A 26,336-nucleotide genomic window follows, 5' to 3' on the forward strand; every position below is an offset into this window, starting at 1 on the left:
TTCCTTCATGAGAGCCAGCTCCAGCCCTGAAAATGCTTTTCAATCACAGCAAGCAGAGGAAAGAAACTTGAACAGTAATGTGGTTATTACTCTTCTCTCTCAATCTGGAGAGCCCAGGCCATTCCCAGCTACGCGTGTAAGACAATCTGGGAGTATTCTTCCGCTTGCCTCTCCCCAAATTTCACAGGTTTGAAAAGCAAAATTACACAGATAAACCATCTTTATAGAGCAAATTTATTATTTACATTAACATTGAATCATCCAATAGACCAACTTAGTCCGAAGGCTGTGCATGCTATTCAGTTAACAAGTTGGGGGGAGGAGGATTGAATGCCAGGAGGGGCAGAATTGTGGGGGAGGGGTGTCAATGGGAAACAATGGGATGCAGTGACCATGTTCGCATTTGCAGGCAGATCTGGCCACGATTCAGAGACTGCTTGCTCAGGCCCTGCTGTCTCTGGCCATGGTCCCCCGCTCCCCGAGCCAGGAGTGCAACACATTGCAAAGGGAGAGGCCAGCTCTTCCCCTCCTCCACAGATTCTACACTTCTGTGATAGTCACACATGACAAGTACACAAGTGTCTATTTTGCTATGGGTGCATATGGTAGCAACTTACCGGAGCTTCCCTTCTTGGGTACAGTGGCCACGGATGAAGCAGCCTATATGCCATTATCATTTACAAGACAGCAATGCCTGCACAAGAAGGAATCGTTTAAAGCTACCCCTGAAGCCTGGCCCTCACTCCCTCCAGCTAAGCTTTAGAGCAAAGGGTGCAACTCACTCAGAGGTAGAGTTCTAACCATGGCGATGCAGTCAAGTGAAAAATCTCCAGAACCACTCCCAGTTAGCAGTGATGCTTCCCTCTTAAGTCGTAGGAGGGGAAGGGTCTGCCAGACACTCCTGAGCTAAAATCAGCCTGGCTGCTAGATCTGCTTTTTGCAAAGCCAACAGGCCATTCTCCCCCACGGCTCAGCAGGGGGCTGCTGTCAGTTCTCCAGGAGGCTTGTCAAAACCTTGGAATATCAAGACATCACAAAAAAACTAGGCCTATTCAGATTCCCATCTGTCCAGAACAGCAGGAGGAGCCCAGTTCTCTGGCAGCCCTTCATCACTTCCATGGTTGACAGTGTAAAGATGGCCGCTCCATGATCCTCCTGTAGCACAGCCGGCTGGGCTCCTCACATCTGGCTATGATTTGTGGCCAGGGACTGGGCTCCCGTCTCCTCCAGCCCCCAGATTGCTGCCATTCCTGCCTAGTTTCCAGTAGAACGTTTTCCTGGAGCCAAAACCAAAAAGGAACGTTCATCAACACTCCACAAACTCACCTGCTGGAAAAAGCTACCAGGTTAGCCAGGAACTCTTTAAATGGTATGCTTGTGAAAGAGGCAATTTGTTCAAGGTGTGCAGAACTCTGGTGTCTCCCCCTGCCACCGCCCCACAAAATGATTGCACCAAGTTCTTATCCTGCATGTCACCATCTGTAGAATGAATCTGCCTGGCCCAGGGCCGGGGAGGGAGTGTCTGTATCAAGTAGCAGCCTATGTCAAGATTGCAAGCCTCGGGTATGCTTTTGGGAGTTGTGCAGAAGCACCTTGTGTGCTGGCTGTATTCTGCCGCTACTGTCCTTATCTACCCTGAGTCTTCAAGGAGGTATTTGCTCATCTTCCACACCATGCTTTGCATGAGCTGCCTGCACCTAGCACCATCTGCCCTCACCCACTTCATGTGCCAGTGGCCTAAGGAAGCATGGCCTTTGAACGGGAGTGCTGGCAGCCCTTGTGAGCAGAAGCAGCCAGAGTACATGCAGAGAGTGGTGCTGATGCAGAAAGAGCAGCTGCCTCCCAAGGAACTCCAGCACAGAAAGCCAGGGCCTTGTGTACTTTATAGGGTCTCCCTGACAGCTTCACACTGTCCCAACTGAGGCTGCCCCTGTCTGCCTGCCAACATTTCTGTGGCTAGACACACAGGCCTGAGCATGAAAAAAAACAGAAGAGGCTTCCTACCTCAAGGTGAGTCAGGAGCTAAACATTTTCTTAAGTTTAGCTAGGAACCCCTCTTTGCCGTCCCCTGCCTCCGGCCCGTCCTTGCCTGCCCCCGCTCTAGTCGCACCCCTGCCACCTGGACACAAACAGCAAAGAGCTGCATCAGGGTACACATTGCCACACAGTGCTGCCACCCCCTTGGACCACTGCCCATCCACCTGCTAAGGAGAGAAGTGCATCTTGACCGTCACTCCTCTTCAGGAAACCTCACGCTTGACATACAAGGTGGTGGAGGTCACAAGCCCCTTTGTGAAACGAGGCCCAGGGTTTCAAAGCATCTCTGTGGTAAGCCTGGCCTAGCACTGAGCACTCTACGCTTTCCCATGTGATTACACTGCCATTTCTGCCCCCCCTGCCGCTCAGTGACCTGAGCGCATGGAAAGCCACATTCAGCTGACACCACTGAATGCAATCTTATTTCTGTCACAGATGATGGGCTCAAATTCTGTTCTGTTCAGCTAATAACACTTCACCTGAGCCCCACTGAGGAGCTGTGATGGACCTGGCAGCTCAAAAATACTGTCAATATGGAAAACAATCCGCTGCCCGCCAAAGGCATCAGGAGGAGATATGGGAATACACCCCCCTGAGGAGTCTCCCATTGCCAGACACCTGCCACATTATTTCCTGATCCCTTTTCCAGCTCCCTCCTCCTCTCCTCCTTTCTGCACTCTCTCACCTTCCACATTCCTCCCTTCTCTTGTCTCTCTGCTTTCCCCCAGCTGGCTTCAAGTGTGATCAATGCAATGAATGGGTTGAGAGGATGCTTACGTCGTGGTGATGAGATTGGCTGGAGCTGGGGGGGGGGGAGGAGAAAGGTGGTGATGGCCAAGCTCCAACTGCGCCCCCAGTCAAGTCAGCTGCAGCACTGGGTATCTGAGCTCATGGCTTGGCTAAAACCATTTCACTGCTACAGCAGCTTCACTGCTAGCACAGTGTGGTGGGGCGGGCAGGTGGGGGCCTGGAATCCTGACTATGACAACTTAAACACAAGAAGAGCCAAAGGGAATGAGAAGGAGTATTTATACTACCCACAGATTGGAAAACTCTTCCCCACCTCAAAAACACCCTTACACACACCTTGTAAATAAGTTCCACTGTACAGCCTTTGGGACCCCCCAGTACAGACTTGTATCAGGCCCCAATCCCACTAGACTTGCAGCTGGCAATTAACGCCCCACCACGATTTATTTTAACTGGATTAGTATCAGTAAACTCAGGCAATTGCACTATTACCTGAAAAATGTTGTGGCCTCTTACAAAAACAAATCCTCCATTTCCCCCTTGATGGAAACTTGATGGAGGGAGCTGGGGGAAAACGGATACATATTCTTCCCCCAACCGAATACATTTAAATTGTAGTGTTTTTAGTCAATTTCGCATATCGTAATGAGCACTAAACCCTCTCAGGCAAACAAAAAAATAAACTGACCATTTTGTGATAGCATACACTACTTCCCTCCCCTTTAAAAGTCCAAACTTACCCACAGGTAGGGGACAAGTTGGAAAGCAACTCAAAGTGGGCCAGGCACAAGCAATGGGCCACGTGTTGGGGCCACTGTGAGGCAGCTGAATCCCAAGAAGAAGCCCGGATGACTCTGCTAACTGTCATAATGGAGCAGCTCAGGAGGGCACCTCTATAAGGAGTAGTACTGCAGTCTATTGCAATATTTATTGCATGTTATCACCTCTCTCTCTTTTTTAACTGCAAGGTCCTCAACCCTTGTAGTCCATTCTCTCCATTATGGGATCTCATGCCTCAGACAGTTTTCTTGTTTGCCTTATTTTCCAATTCTGTAGCTCTGTTCTACTGCACTGTTTATTGGTGATCTCTGCTGTTTGCTTGAACTGTTTTCTATCTTCTGTAGCTTGCCCTGAATCTCAGTGAGAAAGGTGGAAGTGAATAAAATAAAAATGCCTTTTACTATTTACTATCTTGTTTGGTCCCCAAGCTAGCCTATGCCTGTTTAAAGGAGAACGTCAGATGCTGCCTCAACTTTAGTGTCTACAAGGAAGGCCTTGCAGTGCTAATCCTACTTGACCCCCTTTATATGTTAAGGCTGCAGAAGAAACTCACTGAGGCAGAGAGGGGTCATGCAAAGAGTCTGTGATGGGAGTGCGATCAAGTTTACTCCACGCACAAATAATAAATTTTCTACTGGAGTAATGCACTAGCTCCAGTCCTAGTGGGACAGACTCCATACCTGGGCCACCAGGCAATGGTACAGTCCACACACATCTGGTATAGTCCACACACAGCTGGTCACTGTTATAACAATGGCACACAATGCCACGTTGCCCAACTTGAAACCATAGTCAGCACTACACTTTACAACAGGCAGGCAAGATGCCCTATCCCATCTGCATACCCCCTCACTGCAGCACTGGATTCTGCTTACCAGTGGTGGTATTTGTAATGCCATTCACAGTCCCTTCCACCTCTGTTTCATCCTCAGCATAGCTCAGCATTAAGGCTCGCTGGCGATCTGTCAGTCTCCTGCATGGTGGAGAAAAAAAGGGTCCTGAATTGGAGGGGCTTGAGACACATAAGCTAAAAAAGAGTCTTCAGGACAAGAAGAACACATTTCCCAGGTTTCTAAAAGAGTCACTTTGGTAGAAATCAAGGGGCCCCTTCCCCAGTTGTTACAATGATACATGCTGAAGAACACCTGGAAGCAAGCCTACATATTACAAGCAAAAACCAGGTGGCTGCAATTCCCCAAGGCACAAGCAACAGAGAAAGGCCTGTTGATCGTGTCAGAAATTCCAGAATTTCTAGCATATCCTCATATGAGGATCTCTTGGCATGCTCTATAAATGTTTCTCTTAACATGTGCTCAGAGAATATCACCACCACCACAGCCCTGACTTACTTGGGAATTTTAATCTTTATATGAATGTAGTGGTCTCCGTAACCATAACTGTTGACCCTCGGAATGCCTTTCCCACTCATTCGGATCCTCTGATCTGACTGGATACCAGGAGGAATCTGTGAGTGGAACAGCAAGAACTCTTTTAAACATATGCATGCACACCCACTTCATATCCTTAGGCTGACTTCTCCTGGGAGCTGACCCACTAAAGAGAATTATAAAAACCTTTTTAAAAGAGAAAAAAAGAATAGCAATGCCACCAGAAGTATTAGGATGGAGGAAAGAGACGAGACCGCTACTCTGCTTTTCTTTGGCTGATCCCCGTACAGCTTCTGGCTCATCAACATCTGTACAGAGAACAATCCCCAACAATTCAGGATAAAGGCCAAACAAGCAACACAGAAACCCAGACTAACACAAGGTAGAAGAACTACAGCAAAGAGGCAAGCAGTAAAGGATGTGCCAAGGGAAACAAGCCTGCCCCCAAGGCAGTGTTTTCTCCTTGCTCCCAGATGGTTGGGGATGAGTTCCAAACTGATCAAGCAGAACACAGCATTTCTCCAGCTACTTATGTCTGGACCAGCCAGTCCCCACTTTGCTTAGTCAGACAAAACAGTTTCTAGTTCTGCTTAGGCTGCTGCTACCTACTGTGATAGTGATGGTCTCATACAACCCAGGAGCCCTGGCTGTTCCTCCGAGGACCGCTTGTGCCACCGAGATAAAGAGCTCCGAATGGATATCTGCACCATCTCTCCTGAATATAGGACTTTTCTGAACCTGAGAACAAAGAGCAGATGCGGTTCTTTGACAGAAAGGCACAAGATGCGCCAGTTTTGAAACTGAGCGCAATCTGGCAGCAGGCCCAAGAGACACATACCTTGAAGGTAATGAAGATTTCCTTCTTCCCCACGGGCATTCGGACAGTCTGTCCTTCCTCCACACCTGAAGCCAAACAAGACCACAGAGGTCAAGTCATTCACCCAAAACAATACTTGACAGTTCCCTATTTTGCAGACCAGCATCAACCCAGCAACTTCAGCACAACCACACTCAAGACAGGCTCTTGTTCGGGGCATGGAGGCTCTGCTCAAAGCAGCAGCAGCAGCAAATAGATAGACTTTCTTAGGCAGAGAGGAAAATTGGGGGTTTTCTTTTTGCTTAATAGTCTAAGCCACTTTGAGCCATGGGCGAAGGTAGGACTGTAGAAGTTTTAGTCAGTAAATAAATATATACTGGCAGCCATCTTAAACCACAAGACTATTTCCATTCATTTGTTCATTCAAGGAGGGCTAGCTGTTGGAAAAGTGTTATGTTTAAGAGGCTCTTGCTGTTCAGCACTAGAACACCAGACTACACAGCATCCCTCCCTGACAGGAGGAGGAAGAGGAGGATTGCTCCTCTCTCAATACTGACAGTACAGTACTTTGTAGAGAAGTACACTACTTTGCTGCTTGCAGTGGTAGGTCCTATTGTGCAGATTCCTGCTTACTGAAGCTGGTGCACAACACATAAAGCGTCCTCCCAAAGGGAAAGAAGTGCTCCAGAATCAGAGGACATGCTTTTTGAAATGACCTGCTTGATAACCAAAGGCAGGTTTTCCTCCCAGATGAATTTGCCAGCTGTTCTTTCCTTGCTTTCACCAAACAAAACCACTCACTAGCACAGTAGCCACTACTGCTCTATGGAACAAGCTGACCCACACTGACCTGCTGGAACAGGGACCATCACTGTCTTTCTCTGCTTGGTTTGGCCAGTGCCTCGACACAGCACACAGGGAGTTGTCATGACGGAGCCCCGACCACCACACCTCCGACATGTTGAGCGCATCACAAAGGGGCCTGTATTAATAGTCTCCTATGGAGGAAATAAACAGGGATGGATTCAGCATCTTCAGGACACTTTTTTTGTAACTGCAGATGATTTCTTCCACATTTGCTGAACATGGCAATCTCATTCCCCAAGCAGATGCGTAAATGCTGCAACAGAAAAGATGTTCTCCTCCTGGCAGAAGCTAAGGAATGGAACAGGGGCTGTGGCAGGACTGCCTCTCTCCATCAGGCAATGTACTTACCATGCCGGTGCCATTACAATAGTGGCAGTGTTGCACTTTGGTGCCTGGCTCATGGCCTCGGCCATCACAGCGCTGGCAGGCATCATTGATGTTCACCACAATCTCTTTATTCACACCCTTGGCAGCCTGTGTGAATGTCAGCTCCATTATGTACTGGGGGGGGAAGGAAGAGAACATGGCCAATTGTCACACCATGCTGAGATCAGGAGGACTCTTCATGCCAACCCATCAGTTTACACGCAGGGAAGGAGGAAGTGGGATACACCAAATTTGCAGAGCCACACTTTGCCACATTAACAGAGGTTCAGCATACACTTTGCCAGAAGGGAAAGGCAGTGAGCTGCAGCATCCAAATACACAAAAACCTGGCTTTTTCTTCTGCTTTTCTCTCTTCTCCAGGATCACTGGAACTAAATTTTGCACTTAAAGTTAATGCACAAGCAGAAAAATCTGCCTGTGAGTTAAAGCACTGTCAACTAACTGAGGGAGGGAGATTTATTAATTACCTCTTAGCAGGTGTTGGCTCCCAAGCCCAAGTTTCTGTGAGAATGTCAGGGCTGGAACTGTCCTTAGCTCATTTTATGCTGGTCTGTTCTACCCTGCAAACAAGCTCCTCCTCTAAAGACTGTCCCCCTTCCTACCGTGGCTTGCTTCTCATTTCAGAGGCAGGCAAGCAAAACATTTACTTACATTAAAAACAGCAAAGGTGGAAAAGATTTTCAAGGGGAAAAAGTCAGTGGGTCCCTAGCCCCCAAGTCCCCTTGGTAAAGGCCCTACTTCCCAGCCTCTGCATTCTGAGGAATCCCATGGGTAGGCTGCAACCTGCTGCCCTGCCCTTGAAACACACTCCACAGAGATAAGGGTTCTGAAACGTTCAATGCTCACCTCCTGGGGCTGGTCAAAGACAGTGTGGAAGTCGCCAAAAGAGGACCCAGAAAACTCCCCAAAGATCTTCCTGAACAATTCTTCGGGGTCCACAGTTGGCCCTCTACTCCAGTATTGTTGTCCAGAACCTGCTGAGCCTGGGTCAAAGCCAGCAGTCCCGTAGGTATCGTATTGCTTCCGCTTAATCTCATCGCTCAAGACCTATGAGGAAGGCAACATTGTCAGGTGCTCTTTCTAAACATCTTCACTGCGAAGCAGCCCAGCCAACAGGCCTGTTCCAGAACAAGCCCATCACCAGCACATTACCCCACCCAACTCTACCATGCCAAGGCTAGGCACCTCACCTCATAGGCTTCAGCTAGCTGGGAGAACTTCTCCTTCGCCTTTGGATCTTCTTTATTGGTATCTGGGTGGTACTTCTTGGCAAGCTAAGCAAAGAGACACTCACTAGCACTGCTGCTTTTGTGTTTGTGTCACTGTTTTATTCTACTTTAAGCGAACTGTACAAACATGCAATTCAGATTACAATACAAAGGTAAAATATTACTTAAGTTAATAATAATAATAACATTCAATTTATATACCGCCCTTCAGGATGACTTAACACCGACTCAGAGTGGTTTACAAAGTATGTTATTATCCCCACAACAAAACACCCTGTCGGGTGGGGCTGAGAGAGCACGTAGAAGCTGTGACTGACCCAAGGTCACCCAGCTGGCTTCAAGTGGAGGAGTGGGGAATCAAGCCCAGTTCTCAAGATTAGAGTTCCACACTCTTAACCACTACACCAAACTGGCTCTCTTATACAATTCTTTACATCAGTAACATCACCACTTTTTAAGGTAACAAATCTTTAAATAAGAGCAAAAAATCAAAGCAAAATAATGTTCACAAAAACAGCAATTTCAAAAAGGAACCAAAAGAAATACCAGGATAACAAACATTAATCCCAACCACCCAAAATCTTTCACTTATTTGTTCTCTCCCTGCAATCCAATCAGATGAGACATCTTAACCACACTTAACAGTCCCCATTCTATGCTGTGCAAGTTCTGTCCCTTCCATAACAATTCAATTGCTAATCAGTTCTTGATGGTCTTTGTCTACTCATTATTTTATCCAAAAGCAACAATAGGGGACACCTGTTTTAGGACCTAGAGAAATATCACAACATTATGAACAAACTTTTGGCTTCCACATAACTATTCTTCAGGCTGGATATTAAACAGGGAGGGAGAGGTAAAAAGTTGGGCATGATGGAAGTCAAAATCTGCAGAATAGGATCATTTTAAAATGATGCCAAGGTAGCACAGGGCAGACTGCGTTATGTTTGGCTCTATTCATGGGCTTGGTGTGGAGCAGCCTGATTAAGAGTTCTGAGATGCCATTTTAATTGGTCCTAATAATGCTATTTGCTGCAGCTTTGACATTTTTTTTATATGAACCAACATGGCTACTGGCAATTTCTGTCTGTTTTGGATAATATCTTATGCAACCAACTAAAAAGGTCAAAAGATTCCAGAAATATCCCAAGTAATAAGAATTGTGTTTCTAATCATATCCTGACCACATATAATGATCTACATTCAACAGCAACAAATTTACTAAGAAAGAGGTCACGTAATGCTTTCAATGGACTTTACTATACTCTAAAATTCAAGGGGGGGGAACAGGGGGGGAAATCCTGATTTTTTCCAAGCCATCACATCTCTAGCCACCCCTTCCAGAACAATATTTGAGATAGCTTACAACAAGGTCAAGAAAGTATAAGCCTCACTTCACGCCTGCCCCACACACAGCCAAACAAACCTTGGCAATGGCATGAGAAAAAGCTCTTTTTTACACTGGTCTCCCATATTTGGAACTTCTGCTCATACTTCCCCCCTCTTTCAGAGGATAGATTTTAAAGAAAAGAATAAAAACCAGGAGCTGCTGTCCATAGCAGCCACAGTCTTTCCTTGGAATCAATTTCCCAAGTAGCTTAACACAGCATAATCCTCAGAAGCAGACAGCTTTTTCTCATCCCCTTAGTGTAAAGATTCTTTCATATGGGCTTTCTCAAGCAGCTTGGGAAGGGAAGGAAATGAAGATCCTAGTGCAACAGGCTGAAAGCACACAAAGGCAGCAGTCAGCCCACTGCAGGGCCAAAGGACAGAAAAAGATTGAGGAGTGGGTCAATGGCAGACTCATGGTAAAGCCCATTCCATTTTGTGGGGATGAAAGGAAAAGCCTGATGAAAGGGTTTCTTATATGAAATGCTTAGGAAGCAACAAACCTGGAAGGAGTTTCCAGGTGACTATTAATGAGTTTGATCCCCCAAATGGGGCCAGCGACATCTTCTCCCCCATGCTGCAATGCTGGATTACTTCCCCAAATACAGTATCTTTAGATGACCCAATCCTAGACTAGTGGGAATGCCTTTAACAGCAACAAAGGAGGGTGTTCTCAAAATGAGGGCATACCCCTACAGTAATAATACTTAGTACAGATATGATGTTTTCAGTGTTCAAAATGCTTCATGCATGCTATCTTGTAATCCTTAAAACATCCATGTAAAATGGGCCAGTATTAGCACCCCATATTATAAAAAGGGGCCAAGGCTGAAAAAGAGAAATCTGTCCAAGGTCACATGGTGAGTTCAAGGCAAAGGCATGATTTGAACTGGGACCTCCCCAGATCACAACTCATTCTGTTAGCCACATCACTAAGTAACACACACACAAACTAGACACAACATTAGTCATATTGTGCCCCAGCACCTCCACTCCCAAGGCTGACTTCCCTATTTTAAGAAATAAAATCTGCCCCAATTCTCTTCAGCAAACATGCCTGGTAATAGGCCTTCTTGATCTCCTTCTGGCTGGCAGTTCGAGGCACTCCCAAAATCTGGTAATAATCCTCTTTGGCAGAGGCTACAGAGCTGGTGTGAAATGAGGCAATGTGTCCAAGAATATAAGGTCTAAATCCTGCAAAAAATAAAACAAAAAAGTATAAGAAAGCCTTACAAGATTTGCACACCAAAAGCACAAGTGGTCCTTTCCATAGCTAGGGCCTTCAAACTCTAGGTGCAGGGCAGCTGCAAGCATCCAAGTGATCTGCCCATACCCACTGACCAATTTGGGTGGCCTACCCCTATGTATGTTATGTTCACATGCAAGTCAAGCAACTGATGCTGTATTTAAAACAATTGTTCCATACAGTCTGAGTGCACACTGCACATTATGAAAAACTGTGTAAGTGATCTCATAGCCTAGGTCCACAAAACATCCTTACCTGGCAAGCTGTGTGTGAAAATAAACACACATCTGCTTTTCATAAGTGATTAAAACACTTCTAGGTAAACTGATATAAAGGCCGTCTCAAATAACTTTGCTACTTGTTTAAAAGACTGATTTAGACCTTGACTTTTACCTCAAATAGGCCAATGCAAGGAAGACTGCATGCAGGACAAAAACTGTGTGAAGCAGCAGACCCCGCCAAGCCCAGGAGCCTCATCTCGGACGGACAGACCCCAAGCGGTCTGCCAGGTACCCACCGGAGAGGCCGAGCGGGGCAACCCTCCCCAGAAATGCAGCTTGCTGAGGCCCCTCCGGTACCAGTCCTTTGGCAGCTCTTTTTGGCAGTCCAGCGGAGCTCTTGTCTGGAGCCAAAACGAGCTTCCCCTCCGCCGTCCCAGGGCTGCACTCTGCACGCGCCCAGAGGCGCACTTGCGTTGCCCGGCCTCACTCTCACAGAGAACTCACCAGAACGGCTCCCGGGACGCGGTGCCAGGACCGAGCAGGGTAGGAGGGCGCCGATCCCCACGTTCAGGCCCCGAGCCAGACGCAGCGCCAGCGGCCACCGCCGCGCCCCACCGACGGCCACCGCCACCCTCAGCCAACGTGAGGAGCACACGGCTGCCATCTTGGGGGCCCGAGCTCACGGCGCACGCGCATCCTCCGCAACCGGCGCCGGCAAGCACGAATGCGCCATGGGCGCATGCGTCCTAACCAGAAAAAAATACTAATGCGCGTGCGCTCAACAGATGCCGTTCTCCACCTCAGCCTCCAGACCTTTTCCTGCGGTCAATCCACCCTGCGTGCTCTTGGGTCCTAACGCAGAGCTATTCCACCATTCTGCAAAAGGTAGAGCATCCCAAGGAAAAGCTCCACGCTGCCTTATTGGTTATTCTTTACAGTGCTGAGGGTGAAGAAGTTTCTTTGCTTTGTTTTAAAGTGTTGGGAGTGTCAACCAATCACCCTTCGTACACACCATGCAATAAAAAATGCCAACTTCTGCCTGTGTGTTTTTCTGCGTCCAGCAAACATTGCCAACAATTTTCCTTGCAGGTATGAGATCTAAACTTGAGTTTATTTTTTTCAAAATAGACGACTGGAGTTGGATGCTGAATTTTATGCTCTACAGTGCAGCCACAAATTCCATAGGGGCGGCCCTGTTAGTCTGCCCAGACAAAATAAGAAATACTTTCATGGGGAAGCTTTTGTCAGCCAGAGGCCACTTAATCCAGTGCAGGAGGAATCACAGCTGTTCCGATTTCTAGAGCTCTGAGCATAATGCTGTTCCTTGGACCAGTGTTGGGACCAATTAACCATTCTTCAGGAGAGGCAGGCTAGATGCGGAAACTTGCATGGCAACTGTTTGTTCGATGGTTGTTGTGGATTTTCTGGGCTGTATCGCTGTGGTCTTGGCATTGTGGTTCCTGATGTTTTGCCAGCAGCTGTGACTGGCATCTTCAGTGGTGTAGCACTGAAAGACAGAGATCTCTCAGTGTCAAACTGTGGAGAAGATGTTAGCAGGTAATTTATATCTACTCAGGAAGGTGGGTAGGGTTGCCGTCATCCTGTAAGAATTTCCCAGGGTGTGGAATGCTAATGCTTCACTGTATCCTGAAGAGGTTCTTTTGCATATGGATTGGTGCTTGATATGTTAATCTTATCTGCAGGGCTATTGTAAGATGTATTTTGTTAGCCTGGTGTTTTTCAGGACTGGAAACCATGCTCTATTCATTCTTCTTTCCTGTTGAACTCAAACAGGACATGGTATCTTATTCCAGGACACTAAAATACTGGACAACACTTCCAACTACTTTGTCAGATTGCACAGGGAAGCCATTGAAATTCATAAGCATAAGCACAACTTCAATGGATCACATGCCTGGAATCAGTGCTAAGTCTCTTGACATAATAAACCATGGTTTCCCTTCCTTTTCCCTGCTGTTTTGCAAACATACCCATTCTATGTTTACTTGTATGTTGAGGGTCACCAGCAAATCTGCTAAGCATTCTGGCGCATATGTTCAAATGTGCATATGGTGAATAGAGGGAACCTCTATATTCAGAAGCAGTAAACCTTTAAATACCAGCACTGGGAGGCAACATCAGAGGAAGGCCTTGGCTTCTGTGCTCTGTTGGTTGGCTCTCCAGAGCAGCTGATTGGCTGCTATAGGAAACAGGATATTGGACTAGATGGACCACTGGTAGGTCCAGCAGGCCTCTTCTGATGTTCACACTTAGCTCACAGCTGGCCCTGCCCAGGTCTCATTGTCAATCCAGAAGAGTCAAGACTGGATCCCAGAATACCACCCTAATACGGAGAGGCCTGCAGGGGTGGGGAAGCAGTCTTCCAGGGAGTCTTGCCTCTCATTGAGGAACCCCACCACAAACTCTCTGGAAGGAAAGGTAGGCAAATAAAATGGGAGGTGTGACTGGATCCAGTGAAAGGGTCCTTGTAAGGATCGCTCCATCTCTGTGTCACTTGCTCCAGCTCTCAACTTCACTCTCAGGTGGGTTTATCTATTTCCAGCCCCTTGCCCTTGGGATGGCGGCCAGTCAGAGACCACCTTGTGACATCAGAAGTGCTAAGCCAGGGCTGTTGCACACAGGGCCCCTACATTACTGGCTAGGACTCCTCAGTGTAACGTGTGGGACTGAAAGGAGGTATCTCATGAGCTTGGCCCCTCCCCCCCATGTGTGTTAAAAGCTCCCTTCATCATGTCATGCCAACGCAACCCACTGTGAACCTTGCCTTCAGTCAGGTCCCTCCTCCAATGTAGAAGGCATTGTTAACATCTGCTTGTTTATTTCTTTAATTTATACTCAGCCTTTCTTCCCAAGACAGCTCACATCATTCTCCTCTCCTCAATTTTGTCTTCACAACCCTGTGAAGTAGGTTAGGCTGTGACTGGCCAGAGAAGTGGGGGCTCCTGAAGAGGAAGGATTCAGCCTCAGACCCCCTTCCCTGACCTGTCAAATGCCCTGCTCCCCTTTTCTGCTTCCTCTCCACTCCTGCTTAACCACTGTCCGAGCAGGGTAGGCCACGCCCACCAGTCTGGATGGGGAAAGTTTGCCTTACTGAAGGGGGAACAAGTAACCCATTCCCTTTGATTCCCTTGGCAGAGCCCCTTTTTATTGCAGGAGGCAATAGCCTTGTTCAGCCACCAGGCATGAGATGGACATAAAACCAGTAAGTGTTGAAGCACTTTTATTAACGGATTACATTTAAAATAGAAACGTTTAAAAAGTCCAGAAGAAACCATCCTTCTAATAGAGTGAAGATAAACAAATACAAGTTCCCTAACACATGTGAACTTGACAGTCCTGGTCTAAAGGATGGTCTGGCCCAAGCCTCCCCAAAATGGAGGCACACATTTTTTAAATTCCCATTGAGTTCAGTGGAACCGTTTCAGTCATCCCTAACGATTGACGGTATACATTTCTGACCCTATGCAACTGAGTTACACCAGCCGAGGGTTCAATAAATGCCTTAAGCAGTTTACAGATTAGCTTTCAGGCCTTATTTTGGGGTGAGCTGTGCACAGAGTTATGATCACAACTGATTCAGGGCAGAAACACTTAACCCAAGGAATGATTAAATTGTGACATTTACTGACAGGGGACGCAGTAATAGCCTTGAGCATAGGGGCTTGCGCAAAGGGGGCTGAGACAGATTCATGGATGGGCGACTAGTTTTGGTGAGTAAAGAGAACCTCCCCAACCAGAGACAGTAGACCTCTGAATCCCAGTGCTGGGAGGCGGCATCGGGGGAAGGCCTCGGCCTCTATGCCCTGTTTATTGGCCCTTCGGGGCAACTGGTTGGGTGCTGTGTGCAGCAGGAGGGTGGCTTCAAAGTACCGCCGGTCTGACTGACCCAGCAAGGCGCTTCTGATATTCGGACCGGAGGAGGACCGGCGTCGTTCCCAGCGTGCATGTGCGGACGGTGACTCGGGGCTGCTTCTCACCTCTTCCAGGATTGGGCGGGGAATCGCCCATGAAGGCAGCGGCAAAGCGCAGCCCTTCCGCGCAAGTCAGGCGCGCCGAATCCAAAGGCGACCGGCCCCGAGAGCTTCGGCCCTGCCAGGAGCTCCGGCGATCCCCGCTGGCCACACGAGCCCTCGGTCGGGAGCCCTCCAAGGATCTGGACAGCGCCTCACGCGCTCGCAGGCAGGGCACGGGGGGCGTGGCCCCGGAGAGGCGGGGCTTTCCTTCCGGCAGCGGCGGCAGCGGCTTCGGCTCTGAGGCGGCCACAGCGAGCGGCGGGTTGAGCATGAACCGGTTCAAAGTGTCCAAGTTCCGGCGCGCCGAGGCCAAAGCGGCCCGCAAGGAGGTGGGTGGATTGGCGCGGCCGCACCTGCCTCCGGGGCTCCTCGTGCCGCGCTTGGCGGAGGCGAACCGCTCCCTTCCGCTCGGGGCTCCTGGTCCCCGGTTTGCCCCCTTCCCCACGCCCGGGCGGCTGCTCGCCACGTCCGGGCTGGAGTTGTCCCGAGGCTCTTCCGCCGCCTCTTTCTTCTTCGCTGCCTCCTACTTGCCCGAGCTTGGCTCGGTTTCCGTTGGGCGGATGTGGACGAGGAAGGAGGCTGCCTGGGGCGGGGCGCCGTTTGTGGGGATCCTGGGGCGCTCCGGCTGCCGCGTGCCCGTGCAGCGCCCCTTATTCCGAGGGGGCATTCGAGGCGGCCCGCGTGGTGCTGAGGGCATTCTCCAACAAGCAAGCAGGAACTCGGATTACGAGGGAGGGGGTCGACCGACCCCCGTGTGCTGTGGGGGCGCCTGGGTTGGCGCCCAGGACCAGTCCGGTCCCGAAGCAGCCGCGGTCGGGGCGCTAGGACTGGATCTCTCCGCAGATGCCCCCTCCTCACTTCTTTGCCGCGCACCTGCCAACGGCAGAATGGGCGACAGAGGAGCGGAGGGCATGATTTTCAGACCGCTTCCCCTGCTGCCCGAGTGGTGGTATGGGAGAGAGGGGGCACGTCCCAGACTGCTACTTAGCTTTTGGGGTGGGTAGGAGTGGCAAAATAGTTGAAGCACTTGGGTTAACAAAATGCCTTGAGCTGGCACTGCGCCTAGCCCTTCGTTGGTCTAGTGTGGGAGCCTGCGGATGCCTTTCAGCCTCCCCCGTCCTGACATTTTGCATAAGAATTAGAAGCAGTATGCGAGTGGGCTGGCAGCTGCTTGTGTATGTGTGTAAAGAGCCACTTATTGCTACCCCTCAGGGTTTTCAAGGCAAGAGACATTCAAAGGTGGTTTGCCATTGCTTGCCTCTGCACAGCTGGACTTCTTGGGTGGTCTCCCATCCAAGTACTAATCAGGGCTGACCCTGTTTAGTTTCTGAGAGTTGAGGAGACCTTTCTAGCCTGGGCCATCCAGGTCAGGGTAGCTGCCAAGTAAAAGCTTTTCTGTGCAAGGAGCATCACAGCTTGCCTGGCAGGGAGGTCATGTGTTGCCTACGCCTGCACTTTAGGGCTTGATGGGGCTGGCCCTGCTGCAGCATGGGGCCTCAGTGGGGCTTCTCACACCTGCTTTGAGGCCAAGCATCAGCTGCTTGTGGCTCACAAGGATCTAAGTGTGGCTGTGCCAAGTTGCATTGGTGATTTTCCTACCTAAATGCTAAAACCGGATCTGTGTGTTAAAATTTCAAGGTGCGTATCGAAATGAGGCTGGAAAGCCAAGGCAATGCCAAAGCTGCTGTTGTCTGGGCGATCTTTCCTGTGTTTAAATGTGAGAACGGGATGAATGTTTTACTCTTTTGCTGTTGCAAACGCCTCTATGGCTTAAAAGGGCGTGGCTTTTTAAAAGCTGTCTCTCTCACCTTGGTGCCATGTAGTCATGTGCAAAAAGTCAGACGGGTGGAGCTGGTATGTACAGAGAATCCCCAGGGACTGGCTTATGTTTGTGAGAGCCAGTGTGGTGTAGTGGCTATATTGTCAGACTAGGATCTGGATGACCCATATTCAGTTCCCCACTCTGATATGGAAGCTTGCTGGGCAACCTTGGGGCTGTGACACACTCTCAGCCTATCCTACTTCACAGGATTGTTGCAAGGAAAAAATGGAGCGAGATGCATCTGATGAAGAGAACTGTGGTTCTCGAAAGCTTATGCTACAGTAAAGTTGGTTAGTCTTAAAGGTGCTACTGGACTCTTTTCTATTTTGCTACTACAGACTAACACGGCTAACTCCTCTGGATCTATGATTGGGAGCTCCCCCCCCCCCCCCAGTGTCCACAGGCTTCCTGCCTCTGGCATGGCTGGCCTTGAGGTTTCATGGCACCATCATGCAGGAGAAAGGAGCTACTCAAGGGAGACTTCTGGGAGGCATGACTGTTCAGCTGCATTTGCTGAAACTCATCCCCAAAGACTAGGTTATTTTTTGGCAAGTGAAGGCACGTCCAAAACTCTAATGCTGTCCAGTGACTCCCTGCTCAGGATTTAGCCGTTCCAGCAGGAGAGAGAGCTTCTCAAAAACAGATTTGTGAGTTCTGTTTGTCCTGATGGCTGTTTGACTTCCTTCCTGACAGTCTGGAGAATGAAAGAGGGTGGGGTGTGTGGAACAGCAGTGATAAAATTGTTTGTGCCTCCACAGCGTGTGCCCTTGTGCACTCTGATTTTGGGAAGGAGGCGGTGAAAAGGAGGAGGTGGTTTCCTCTCCTTTATTTTCCACAAAACGGTGGGTGGGTTTTTCTGGGGAATTTTCAAGGTACACAGTAGGACAGCTCCCCTAAAGCATGTGGTTCCCTCCCTCCCATTCTCTTTCGTTTGTGGGTTGCAGGCCTGGATCAGAGGCATCTGTGGTAGCTCTCCTGCCACTTCCAGCAACCACATCAAGACCAACTGCCGCTGGATTGCATTCAACACAGACTCTGCAGGTGAGCAGTTGGCTAGGCCTGGCTCTGGGAGAGAAGGGTGTGGGGCACACCTGCCCTATGCACTTTGACCCTGAAGTACTTGCAGCACACTTGCTGTAGGGACTACTTGTTTGGGTGCCACCATGTGACATTCTGGGGTGCCTTGCTGTATCCTGTATCCTGGGCGCAGTTCTGGGCTCAGTGGTTTCCTCAGACTGTTTAGCAGCAGCCAGCACTGCAATTCCCATTTTGGATCCAGAATCAACTGGCAATTTTCGTGGATTCCCTCTTCCTGCCACAGCTCCTCCCCATGTTGTTTCCCTGTCTCCCAGGAGAAGCTTTTCATGGAGCTTAGCAGGCTGCAGTAAGGGTGAAGGGAGGCAGGAAAGTTCCCTTCTGCCATTGAAAATTTTATTCTGGATCCAACCTCTTGTTTGCATGCATCTGCCTGGGTGGAGTTAACACCCTGGGAGCTCAGTGGCCTGTGATACCATGCCCAATTCCTTTCTCTTCCAGGTGTACTGGGCATTGTGCCACTGGTGAGCCAGGATGGGGGCGAGAGGGCTGTTTCTCAGCTGCGTTGTCACTCAGGTGAGTCTGGGAGTCCAGGATGCCTTAATCTGCCTGACTTGTTATTGTCTTGCCTTATCTCCAGGGAACAAAGGGAGGCTTACAGGGGCCAAGCCAGGGCCTGTTTTATCCTCTCAATAACCCTGTGAAGAAGAACAGGTTGAGAGGGTGTGACATGCCCAAGGGAGATCTCTGAGCTTATTTATTTAATTCATTTGTGGCCTGCCTTTTGAGTGAGATTGAAGGCAAACTAAACAAATGAAACAATGAAGAAAGAAGTAAGAATAGCAAAATACACACAATGCATTAAAACTAGACTGTGAAAATAGAGAATGCACTGAAAACTAAGTATGATGCTGGAGATAAAGCAGGGATACAAGACCGGAGAACAATATCACAAAACAATGCATGCAACAAAAACATTAGTAATGGCTTATTATAAAATTAGAGAACACTGCAATAAACCCATGTAATATAAGCAATGAACAATGCACTGAAAACTGCCTAGAATTTCACTGGCATTAACTACAGCCCTGTTCCCTTCATAAAAATGCCCTCCTGGTATGGAGACCCAGGTCTCCCACTGCCAACAGTTGTGGTTGCAAACCAGGTGTGTGCCATCAGGTGGCTGGCTCTCTGCAAAGGCTCCAGAGTCCTGTAGTGGGTCCTTGAGCAGCTCAAAGAGGGTCAGATCTCACCATCCTTGTCTTACGGTCCTCTCTCTGCCGTAGACCCAGCCACAAAAAGGAGCGCTTAATTCATGGTACTCTTCATTTTGGGTGGGAAGGGGCTAGAAAAAGAGCTGCCAACACTTCCTGTATGGCCTCATTGCAGATTAGAACCACCTTGCAGGAACAGACCACAGGCAGGCCACGTTCTCATAGTGGTCTGTCTGTTTATGAGACTGAAGGAAGAGAGGCAGGAAGTCAGAGGACATGTTGCTGGGGTAACCACCGCCTGGCACATGGGCTTAGAGCCACCCCTGCTGGTGCCAGCCAGAAAAAGCATCCTGCCGCCACGTGGGTTTGCATCTGTTGCAGTCCTGCATAAAAGCAAAACAGTGCTGCGACCTACTTTCTCAGGCGATGCCAGATGCCTTTGTGTGGCTGCTAATTGCTGTGCTAGGTTGCCTTCTAGATGGTGATTCATGCAGTTCCATGTGGACTTGTATGCCAAGTCAGGGTGACATGAAGAGGGTGGTTAGTCCCAAGTCAGAAGTTCCTGGGTGCTTGGCTGGCTGACCACATTGCTTGGCATTGCTGGTGTCTTACAGATGTGAGCTTCAGCTGAACCTCTAAGTCAGAAAAAGAAATTAGATGGTGCCTCATTTTCCCTCCCCCACTTTTATTTCTCCTGCTGAATCTGGGTAGAGAACCTTGGCAAGGGTTCTGGGTTTGGCCTGCTCTCGCCCCAAATACTGATCAGTATTCTGAAAAGCAGACTTCCTGGGAGCTGCGAGGTGGATTCCCGCCCCCCCTCCCATCCCCTTGTGTACCAGAAGGTCCCAGCCCACATGCAGCAAGACTGGAGACTCCAGAAACTCAGATCTCTGAATAAGAGTGCAAATATTATATATGTCGTTTATAGTCCTCCTTTCATGTTGGGACTCAAGGCAGATTACGTGATGAAAGTCATTGCTAAGGAATAGGATTAGGATTGCAGAAATCTGGTGTAGTTGGAGGGCCTCTGCTACAGCCCAGTTGCCAAGCAGGGTTGGGTTGAGTCAGTGGACCCTCCATGTCCTGCATTTGCGTTCATGTTGAAAGTAAGATGGGTTATCAATGTAATAACTAAACTCTCTCTCTTTCTCCCCCCTTCAACCAGGTGTCGTGACAGATTTTGACTTCTCTCCCTTTGATGAGCAGGTGTTGGCCACGTGCTCCACCGAGGAAGTTGTGAGTGCAAAGTCAGGCTGCTGAGGTCCCTGCTCTGGCTTCATTTGTTGATGGGGAAGGGGGATGGCCTGAGTGGGTGGGAGTACTGCTGTGGCTGGGGTGCAGAAGGAGCAGTAAAATCTGGTGGTGGTCGCTGGAGAAACTGCTGCTGTATTGCTTTGTTGTGCGTTTTAAATATTTAAGGAGTTTTATTGGTTTTTAAAGGTACGTGTATTTTATATTATTGTACAAATTGTAATCCGCCCTGAGCCTGCTGAGGCAGGGAGGGCGGAATATAAATTGAATAAAATAAATAAATATGATGCAGTGGGGCTGGAGCAGCTGGGGGGGCGGGGTCAGGGAGAATAAAGTCCCCGTCAAGGGCCATTGTGGGCAGTCGGTAGAAGCTCCTCTGCAGCCGCACTTTTAGTTTTTGTGAGAATAGTGAAGCTTGTTGGGGGGGGGGGGAAGGGGGTTTGTGTTTAATGTCACAGAATATTCAGTTGGTGTCGCTTGTCAGACTATGTTCCACAGGGCAGCCTGACTATTGTGGACAGCAGAAGGGGGCAGGAATGGATTTTCCTGGGCACAAAATAGCATGCCTTTGAGCATCAGAAAAATGTGCAAGCTCACTGGAGTCACAAGAGTCCACAAACCTTTTCCCTACATCAGAGGCAGCAGATCTCATAAAGGGGATGGCACAGGTCCTCCCAGAACTCAATGATATGGCACTTTCATGGGCCCTTGCTCTGGGGGCTTGAATTGGAAGAAGTTCAGGCACAGGAATCTTCTCACAACCTTCACCTCTCTTTGCCACAGGTAAAAGTTTGGCGTCTCCTTGATTCCAGTCGAGATCTCTCCTCTTCCCCCAGTGTGACCCTAGGACCAGAGGGCAGCCAGGTGGGCACGGTCCTCTTCCACCCCACAGCAGATGCTATCCTAGCCAGTGGGGCTCAGAGGACAGTGAAAGTTTGGGACGTGGAGCAGCAACAACCTCTGACAGGTATGTCTGGCACTGGTCCTGTTTCATTAGGGGTATTGGAAAGAGCTCATAGTGGCTTTTGTGAGGTTCTAGGGGCTCATGACCATATCAGAGTGGCGTCAGGGGTTGTCTTCTCTTGCCACAAGTTGACAATCAGCTTCACCTTGTTCTCAATTGGATAAAACTTGGGACAACACAGAACACCTGAGACAAGCACAAGCAGAAAGTGTAAGATGGTGGCAAATGGGTTGATGTTCTGGATAACATGTCAAGTATCAAGGTGTTCTATGGGAATTAGTGGCAACTGACTGTTTCTCAGTGGGGGGGGGGTAGGGAAATGTGCCGAATTTAAAAAAAAAGACCAAATTTTCAGTGCTGCAGGTTGGCTGCTGTCTTTGGAAACGGTTGCCATTTTTCAGAAATTGCTGTGGATGGTTGTGATATCTGGGAAGCAATTAGTGGCACCCAAATGTGCTGAGCTAAAAAAAACTAGTTGGCCAACTTTTATACCCGGTAGTTTAGTTACTGTCTTGGAAGCCATCTGCTTCGCCGCTCAGTGTTCCATGAAACTGAACACTCTGTGCAGAAGATCATTCCGCACAGAAAATAATTCTGTGCAGAAGATAATTTGTTCTCTCTTTTCTTCCTTGTGGGGAGGATACATGGAAAAAACTGACATGCTGCTCCTGTTCCCTTGAGTACAGTCTTGAGGACTGTGCTTACATGACACCTTTCTTCTTGCGTTACGATTGCTACAACAATTCCAAGTAGGGCACTCTCTACCTCGCAGAAATGCCACAGTTGCCAGCAGAAATCCTTACAGAATTCCACACTGGAAGCGTAGTCATTGAGAGGTGAGTGAGGCTGACAGTGACCATGCTCCAGTGTGGCTGAATGGAAGAGGAGAATCATCTTCTCATCTGACGTGTTTGCAACTAGGAGTCAATGAGTACATTTTACATAAACCTCTCTATTAACCAAGGACACCTTTGTGCATTGTATATACATGGTGGAGACATGAGACCCAATGTGGTGCAGTGGGTAGAGTAAAGGATCTGGGCAACCCAGGTTAAAAGCTCCACTGTGCCATGAAAGCGTGTTGGGTAACCTTGTGCCAGTCACACACTCTCAGTCTAACCTACCTCACAGGATTGTTGTGAGGATAAAATGGTGGAGAACAACGTAAGCCGTGTTGGGTCCCTGTTGGGGAGAAAAGTGGCATATAAATGAAGTAAACAAATAATGATGAGTTTACAGAAACAGTGTGATATCAAAGCTGAAGATTAGTTGCTGCTCAGCCTGTTTCAACTTCTCTTGCAATATGTATGATGCAGAGCATGCTAATAACAATTTTGGATGAGCGGCTTCATCATGAGAAGAAAGGGCCTCCTTGCGAAATACTTAGAAGCAGTTTCTGTTTGTGCTAGGTTGTGAAGCTTATTGGCAGAAAGGAATTTATTTGTGAAGCAGGTGGAGAGAGAGTTCAGCATCTTGGTCTAGCTTCTGAGACCAAGTATTGGGTGGACCTGTCAAGGTGCTAAGACATGCGTTTCTGCTGGGAGCCTGGCTTTCAAAATCTTATACCCTGAAAATCTTGTTGGTCTTTAAAGTGCCACTGGACTCAAATCTTGTTCTACTGCAGATCAACACAGCTACCTACCCGAAACTGATTGCCAGTGTAGTGTTGCTTGCCTAGGAAACAGTGTGTTAATAATAGGACACACATTTTGCTTGGTAGATTCTTTAACATCAGAGTTGTTTGCCCTCTGGAAAAAAACGGGTTCTGACCACCAAGGAAACATGTCTAAGAACCAGTGGGCAAGCTCTTGAAGAATGCCTTCAAGTTTCTTTGGGTGCAAAGACATTTGGAAACCTTGCCCAGGCATTTAGTTAATCAGCTCTCCACTGTGGACACACAAACAGAAAAAAGGACAAGATTCTTGTTCAGTACAACCAGACAGCACTGAAGAACGCATCATCCGAGTGACAGGCTGCGCCACGGAGCTCTCCTTCTTGACTCGTGCCTTGTTTGTTGTCCCTCCAGGGCAACTGGTTGGCCACTGGGTGAAAAGTCAGATCAAGCAGGGCTTCTTTCCCCCCAAAGTGAAAGAAGTTTACTGGAGAACAAGGCAGAACTAGCAAATTGTTTTGGCTACTGAGCTATGTAAAAGCACGCTTGTGGATTGCTACCGTTCTTTAATGGTTCAAGCTAATGACTAAACCCTCTGGTTTAACTGGCCTAATAGCACAAGACTCTAGAGAATCACACTGGTTTAAAGAAATGGAGTGCAAACTGGGTTATTATGGTTTCTCTAAACAGTTCCTGGTGAATATGGAATATGGCTTGGTCAAACCCTTCATGAAACAAAGAATTCTAGATATTGAAAGGCAGTATGACTTGAGTCAAATTAAAGGTTATCTCCTGGGAATAGGAAATTTAAACCAAGTGATAATGATGCCTTACTTACAAAATTTGGATAAAGCTGACTATAGGAGAATAGTTACCATCCTTAGAATGGATATGTTACCGTCAGCAGTCATAGAGGGTAAATACACAGAACAACCACTCGAAAAAAGAGTATGTGTCTGTGGGCCCAGGAAGATAGAAACAAGGGGACATGTACTTTTTGAGCGTGAGCTTTATCAAAATATTAGAGCAACCTTCATAACTCCAATCTGCAATCGCTTCCCGGGATGAAATGATAGATTTTATCTAGAAAAACTTTTAGCCGACAAGGATCAAGAAATTACTCTAAAGGTGGCAAAATTCGCTGTGCAGGCCATACAGATCAGGAAGTATTTTATAGAGGGAAATATTTAAATATTTTATAACTTCAGGGATTTAGGTATTTAACAATTTGGTTTTAGGGAACTCGGGTCTTAAGGTTTTAAATATTTAAGAATCCAAACTCTGGAATTTTATTGGACAGCTCTGTAAATAACATGAATTACCTTGATTGTAAGTTGTATGTTATTACTTTTGGTCTCTGACCATAATAAATATACTGATCACTGACTGGCTACTGAGCTAACTGCAGTGCCACCAATTTATAAGGGTGTAAATGCTGCTGACCCACCAGAGGTAAGGGCAAGAGATGACAAATCAACTTGGGGGGAAGGGTGATGCCAGAGATCTCTGCCCACCCCTCTCCAATCCAGCAGCCTGAATATCCCCCCCCCCTCCTTATTCTTCAGGCACCTTGAAACATGGCAGGATAACTGGCACATGCCCCACAGTACTTCTTAAACTCTTGCTGTCACAGAAAAAAAGCTTGTGTTTATTTGAATAGTTGGTGTGCCTGTGGCCTGGTGGGTGAGATGTTCTGGGAGGAATCCTCTGTCTCTCTTCCACTGGAGTAGGAAGCTGCCTTCTGGCAGGGGAGGCTCTGCTGATGCAAGAGAAGAAGAGGCGCTTGCAACCACTTCCTCTTCCACTTCCTCAAAGCCGCCACTCATTTTGGGCGGCTTCTCAGTTATGCGGGGTCAACAATGCATGGTTTGCCCCATGTGGCCAGCTGGGTGCTCCTGCTTTTGAGGGGAGCTTCAGCCTGACGCCATGTTCCTGACTTGTGGTGCTTGCAGGGCTTTTCTCCTGAAGCCAAAGCAAAAGGAAAACCTCTTCTGTGTCAACTGAAAGGGAGTAATCTTGAAGCGACTTCTGAGTGGCCGCTCTTGACTGCAGCAACTCCAAGAATGAGAGGGGAGGGAGACTGGAGCCGAGCTCCGCTTTCAAAACGACTGTGGTCAATTCCACACATACACACACCCCTTTAATGGGCTTTATTTTGTAGTCCATAGCTGAGCCATGGTGCTTTGAAGGAAGGGGGGGTGTTACTAGGAGAGCCCAGTGTGACAGTCTTCACCATCACACTGGAGACAGCCAGGAGTAGTGTGGAAAGGGAGCATGCTGGCTCTGCCTGCCTCCACCCCCACTGACTGCTTGATCTTCATTGGGGCTCTGCCATTTCATTCCCCCATGTGGAAGCAGTCCAGAACCTCCTTCCCCACCATAGTGCCTTTTCAGCCCCCAGAGGTAGCTGCTGGGGACAGGTCTGTAAGTGCCTTTTGTGGCAAGGTATAACAGGATTGGACTCTTTGTGTTTTAGATTATCATTGTCATGTTTACAGGTAGCTCTGTTGGAGCCCTTTTGAAATGACACATGGTGTGCTTTCATTTGAAAGAGAAACAGTCCCCAAATGTTTAACTGTTACTTTGCTGTCATAGAAACTCTCAACTAAGCAATTTTGTATAAAAATAAATTTTCCCACTAGGTAAGCATTAAATATTAAGCTGTTTCAAAAACAAAATATCCCTTACTGGGGACGTGAATGGCAATAAACCATGCAGTGTAAAATGTGGCCACTTAGATTTTCAAATGCAGTGAGTTTTTTTCATTTAAAAAAACACACCTGGTTGCCAAAGACTTTCCCCACCCAGTATCAACTCCCATAGCACTTTCTGAAAAATGGCAGCCAATTTCCAAGATGGCAGGTGGCTAAACCCAAATGTATACGATTCTGTAAACTAGGTTTTTTAAATTCAATCCTCTTTTTCTTCTATTAAGAAAAATCTAGCTACTCACCAAAACTATCTTTGCCATGTTTTCTAGAGACTTACTTTGTTTTTCTGGCCAGTCTGTTGGCATTTATGTTGAGCTTGACAGCTCTGGGACGTATTAAGTAACTCTTGTGCTCCCTGCGAATGTGAAAATAGTTGAGTTAATGATGAGAGGAGGAGAGGGGAAAATGGGTCATCGGATGCAAATGAAAATGATAGAGAGGCTCTGAAGAAATACTATAATGGAGTGCTCTGGAGGGATGTGCCAGACATGTTGCATGGGTAGAAAATGAGGCAGCCAGGTGGCTGGGGAGCTCTCATGTTCCCATGTCCTGTATGCGTTCTAGAAAATGGGTTGCAGCCAA

General features: G+C 48.1%; 2 protein-coding genes across 4 annotated transcripts in view; one reads left to right on the forward strand and one right to left on the reverse strand.

The window, feature by feature from the left end:
* Positions 1 to 202: 202 nt before the first annotated feature.
* On the reverse strand, positions 203 to 11,783 carry DNAJA3 (DnaJ heat shock protein family (Hsp40) member A3). 2 transcript variants are annotated; one of them, XM_054992513.1, is made up of 12 exons: positions 11,616 to 11,783; positions 10,702 to 10,838; positions 8,217 to 8,300; positions 7,873 to 8,073; positions 6,988 to 7,140; positions 6,623 to 6,770; positions 5,794 to 5,858; positions 5,565 to 5,693; positions 4,917 to 5,032; positions 4,443 to 4,540; positions 2,005 to 2,119; positions 203 to 1,277 (listed from the first exon to the last, which is right to left on the reverse strand). In XM_054992513.1, the coding sequence occupies exons 1-11, from the start codon at positions 11,773 to 11,775 to the stop codon at positions 2,016 to 2,018; spliced, it is 1,395 nt and encodes a 464-aa protein (XP_054848488.1). In that variant the 5' UTR covers positions 11,776 to 11,783; the 3' UTR covers positions 203 to 1,277; positions 2,005 to 2,015. The 2 variants fall into 2 exon arrangements, with proteins under 2 accessions (XP_054848488.1, XP_054848489.1); XM_054992514.1 differs by lacking the exon at positions 2,005 to 2,119.
* A 2,976-nt stretch (positions 11,784 to 14,759) lies between these two features.
* Positions 14,760 to 26,336, forward strand: part of LOC129338853 (mitochondrial import inner membrane translocase subunit TIM16-like) — a 74,150-nt gene continuing 62,573 nt past the window's right edge. For both annotated transcript variants that reach the window (XR_008597972.1, XM_054993368.1), the window contains exons 1-5: positions 14,760 to 15,474; positions 17,912 to 18,008; positions 18,504 to 18,578; positions 20,382 to 20,452; positions 21,251 to 21,434. Coding sequence is in view for 1 of the 2 variants with exons in the window: in XM_054993368.1 (XP_054849343.1) it covers positions 15,139 to 15,474; positions 17,912 to 18,008; positions 18,504 to 18,578; positions 20,382 to 20,452; positions 21,251 to 21,434 (763 nt within the window). In the remaining variant the exon portion in view is untranslated. The remainder of the gene's footprint in view (positions 15,475 to 17,911; positions 18,009 to 18,503; positions 18,579 to 20,381; positions 20,453 to 21,250; positions 21,435 to 26,336) is intronic.

Source organism: Eublepharis macularius, chromosome 12 (assembly GCF_028583425.1).
Source record: "Eublepharis macularius isolate TG4126 chromosome 12, MPM_Emac_v1.0, whole genome shotgun sequence".
In the NCBI taxonomy this organism is placed as follows: Eukaryota; Metazoa; Chordata; class Lepidosauria; order Squamata; family Eublepharidae; genus Eublepharis; species Eublepharis macularius.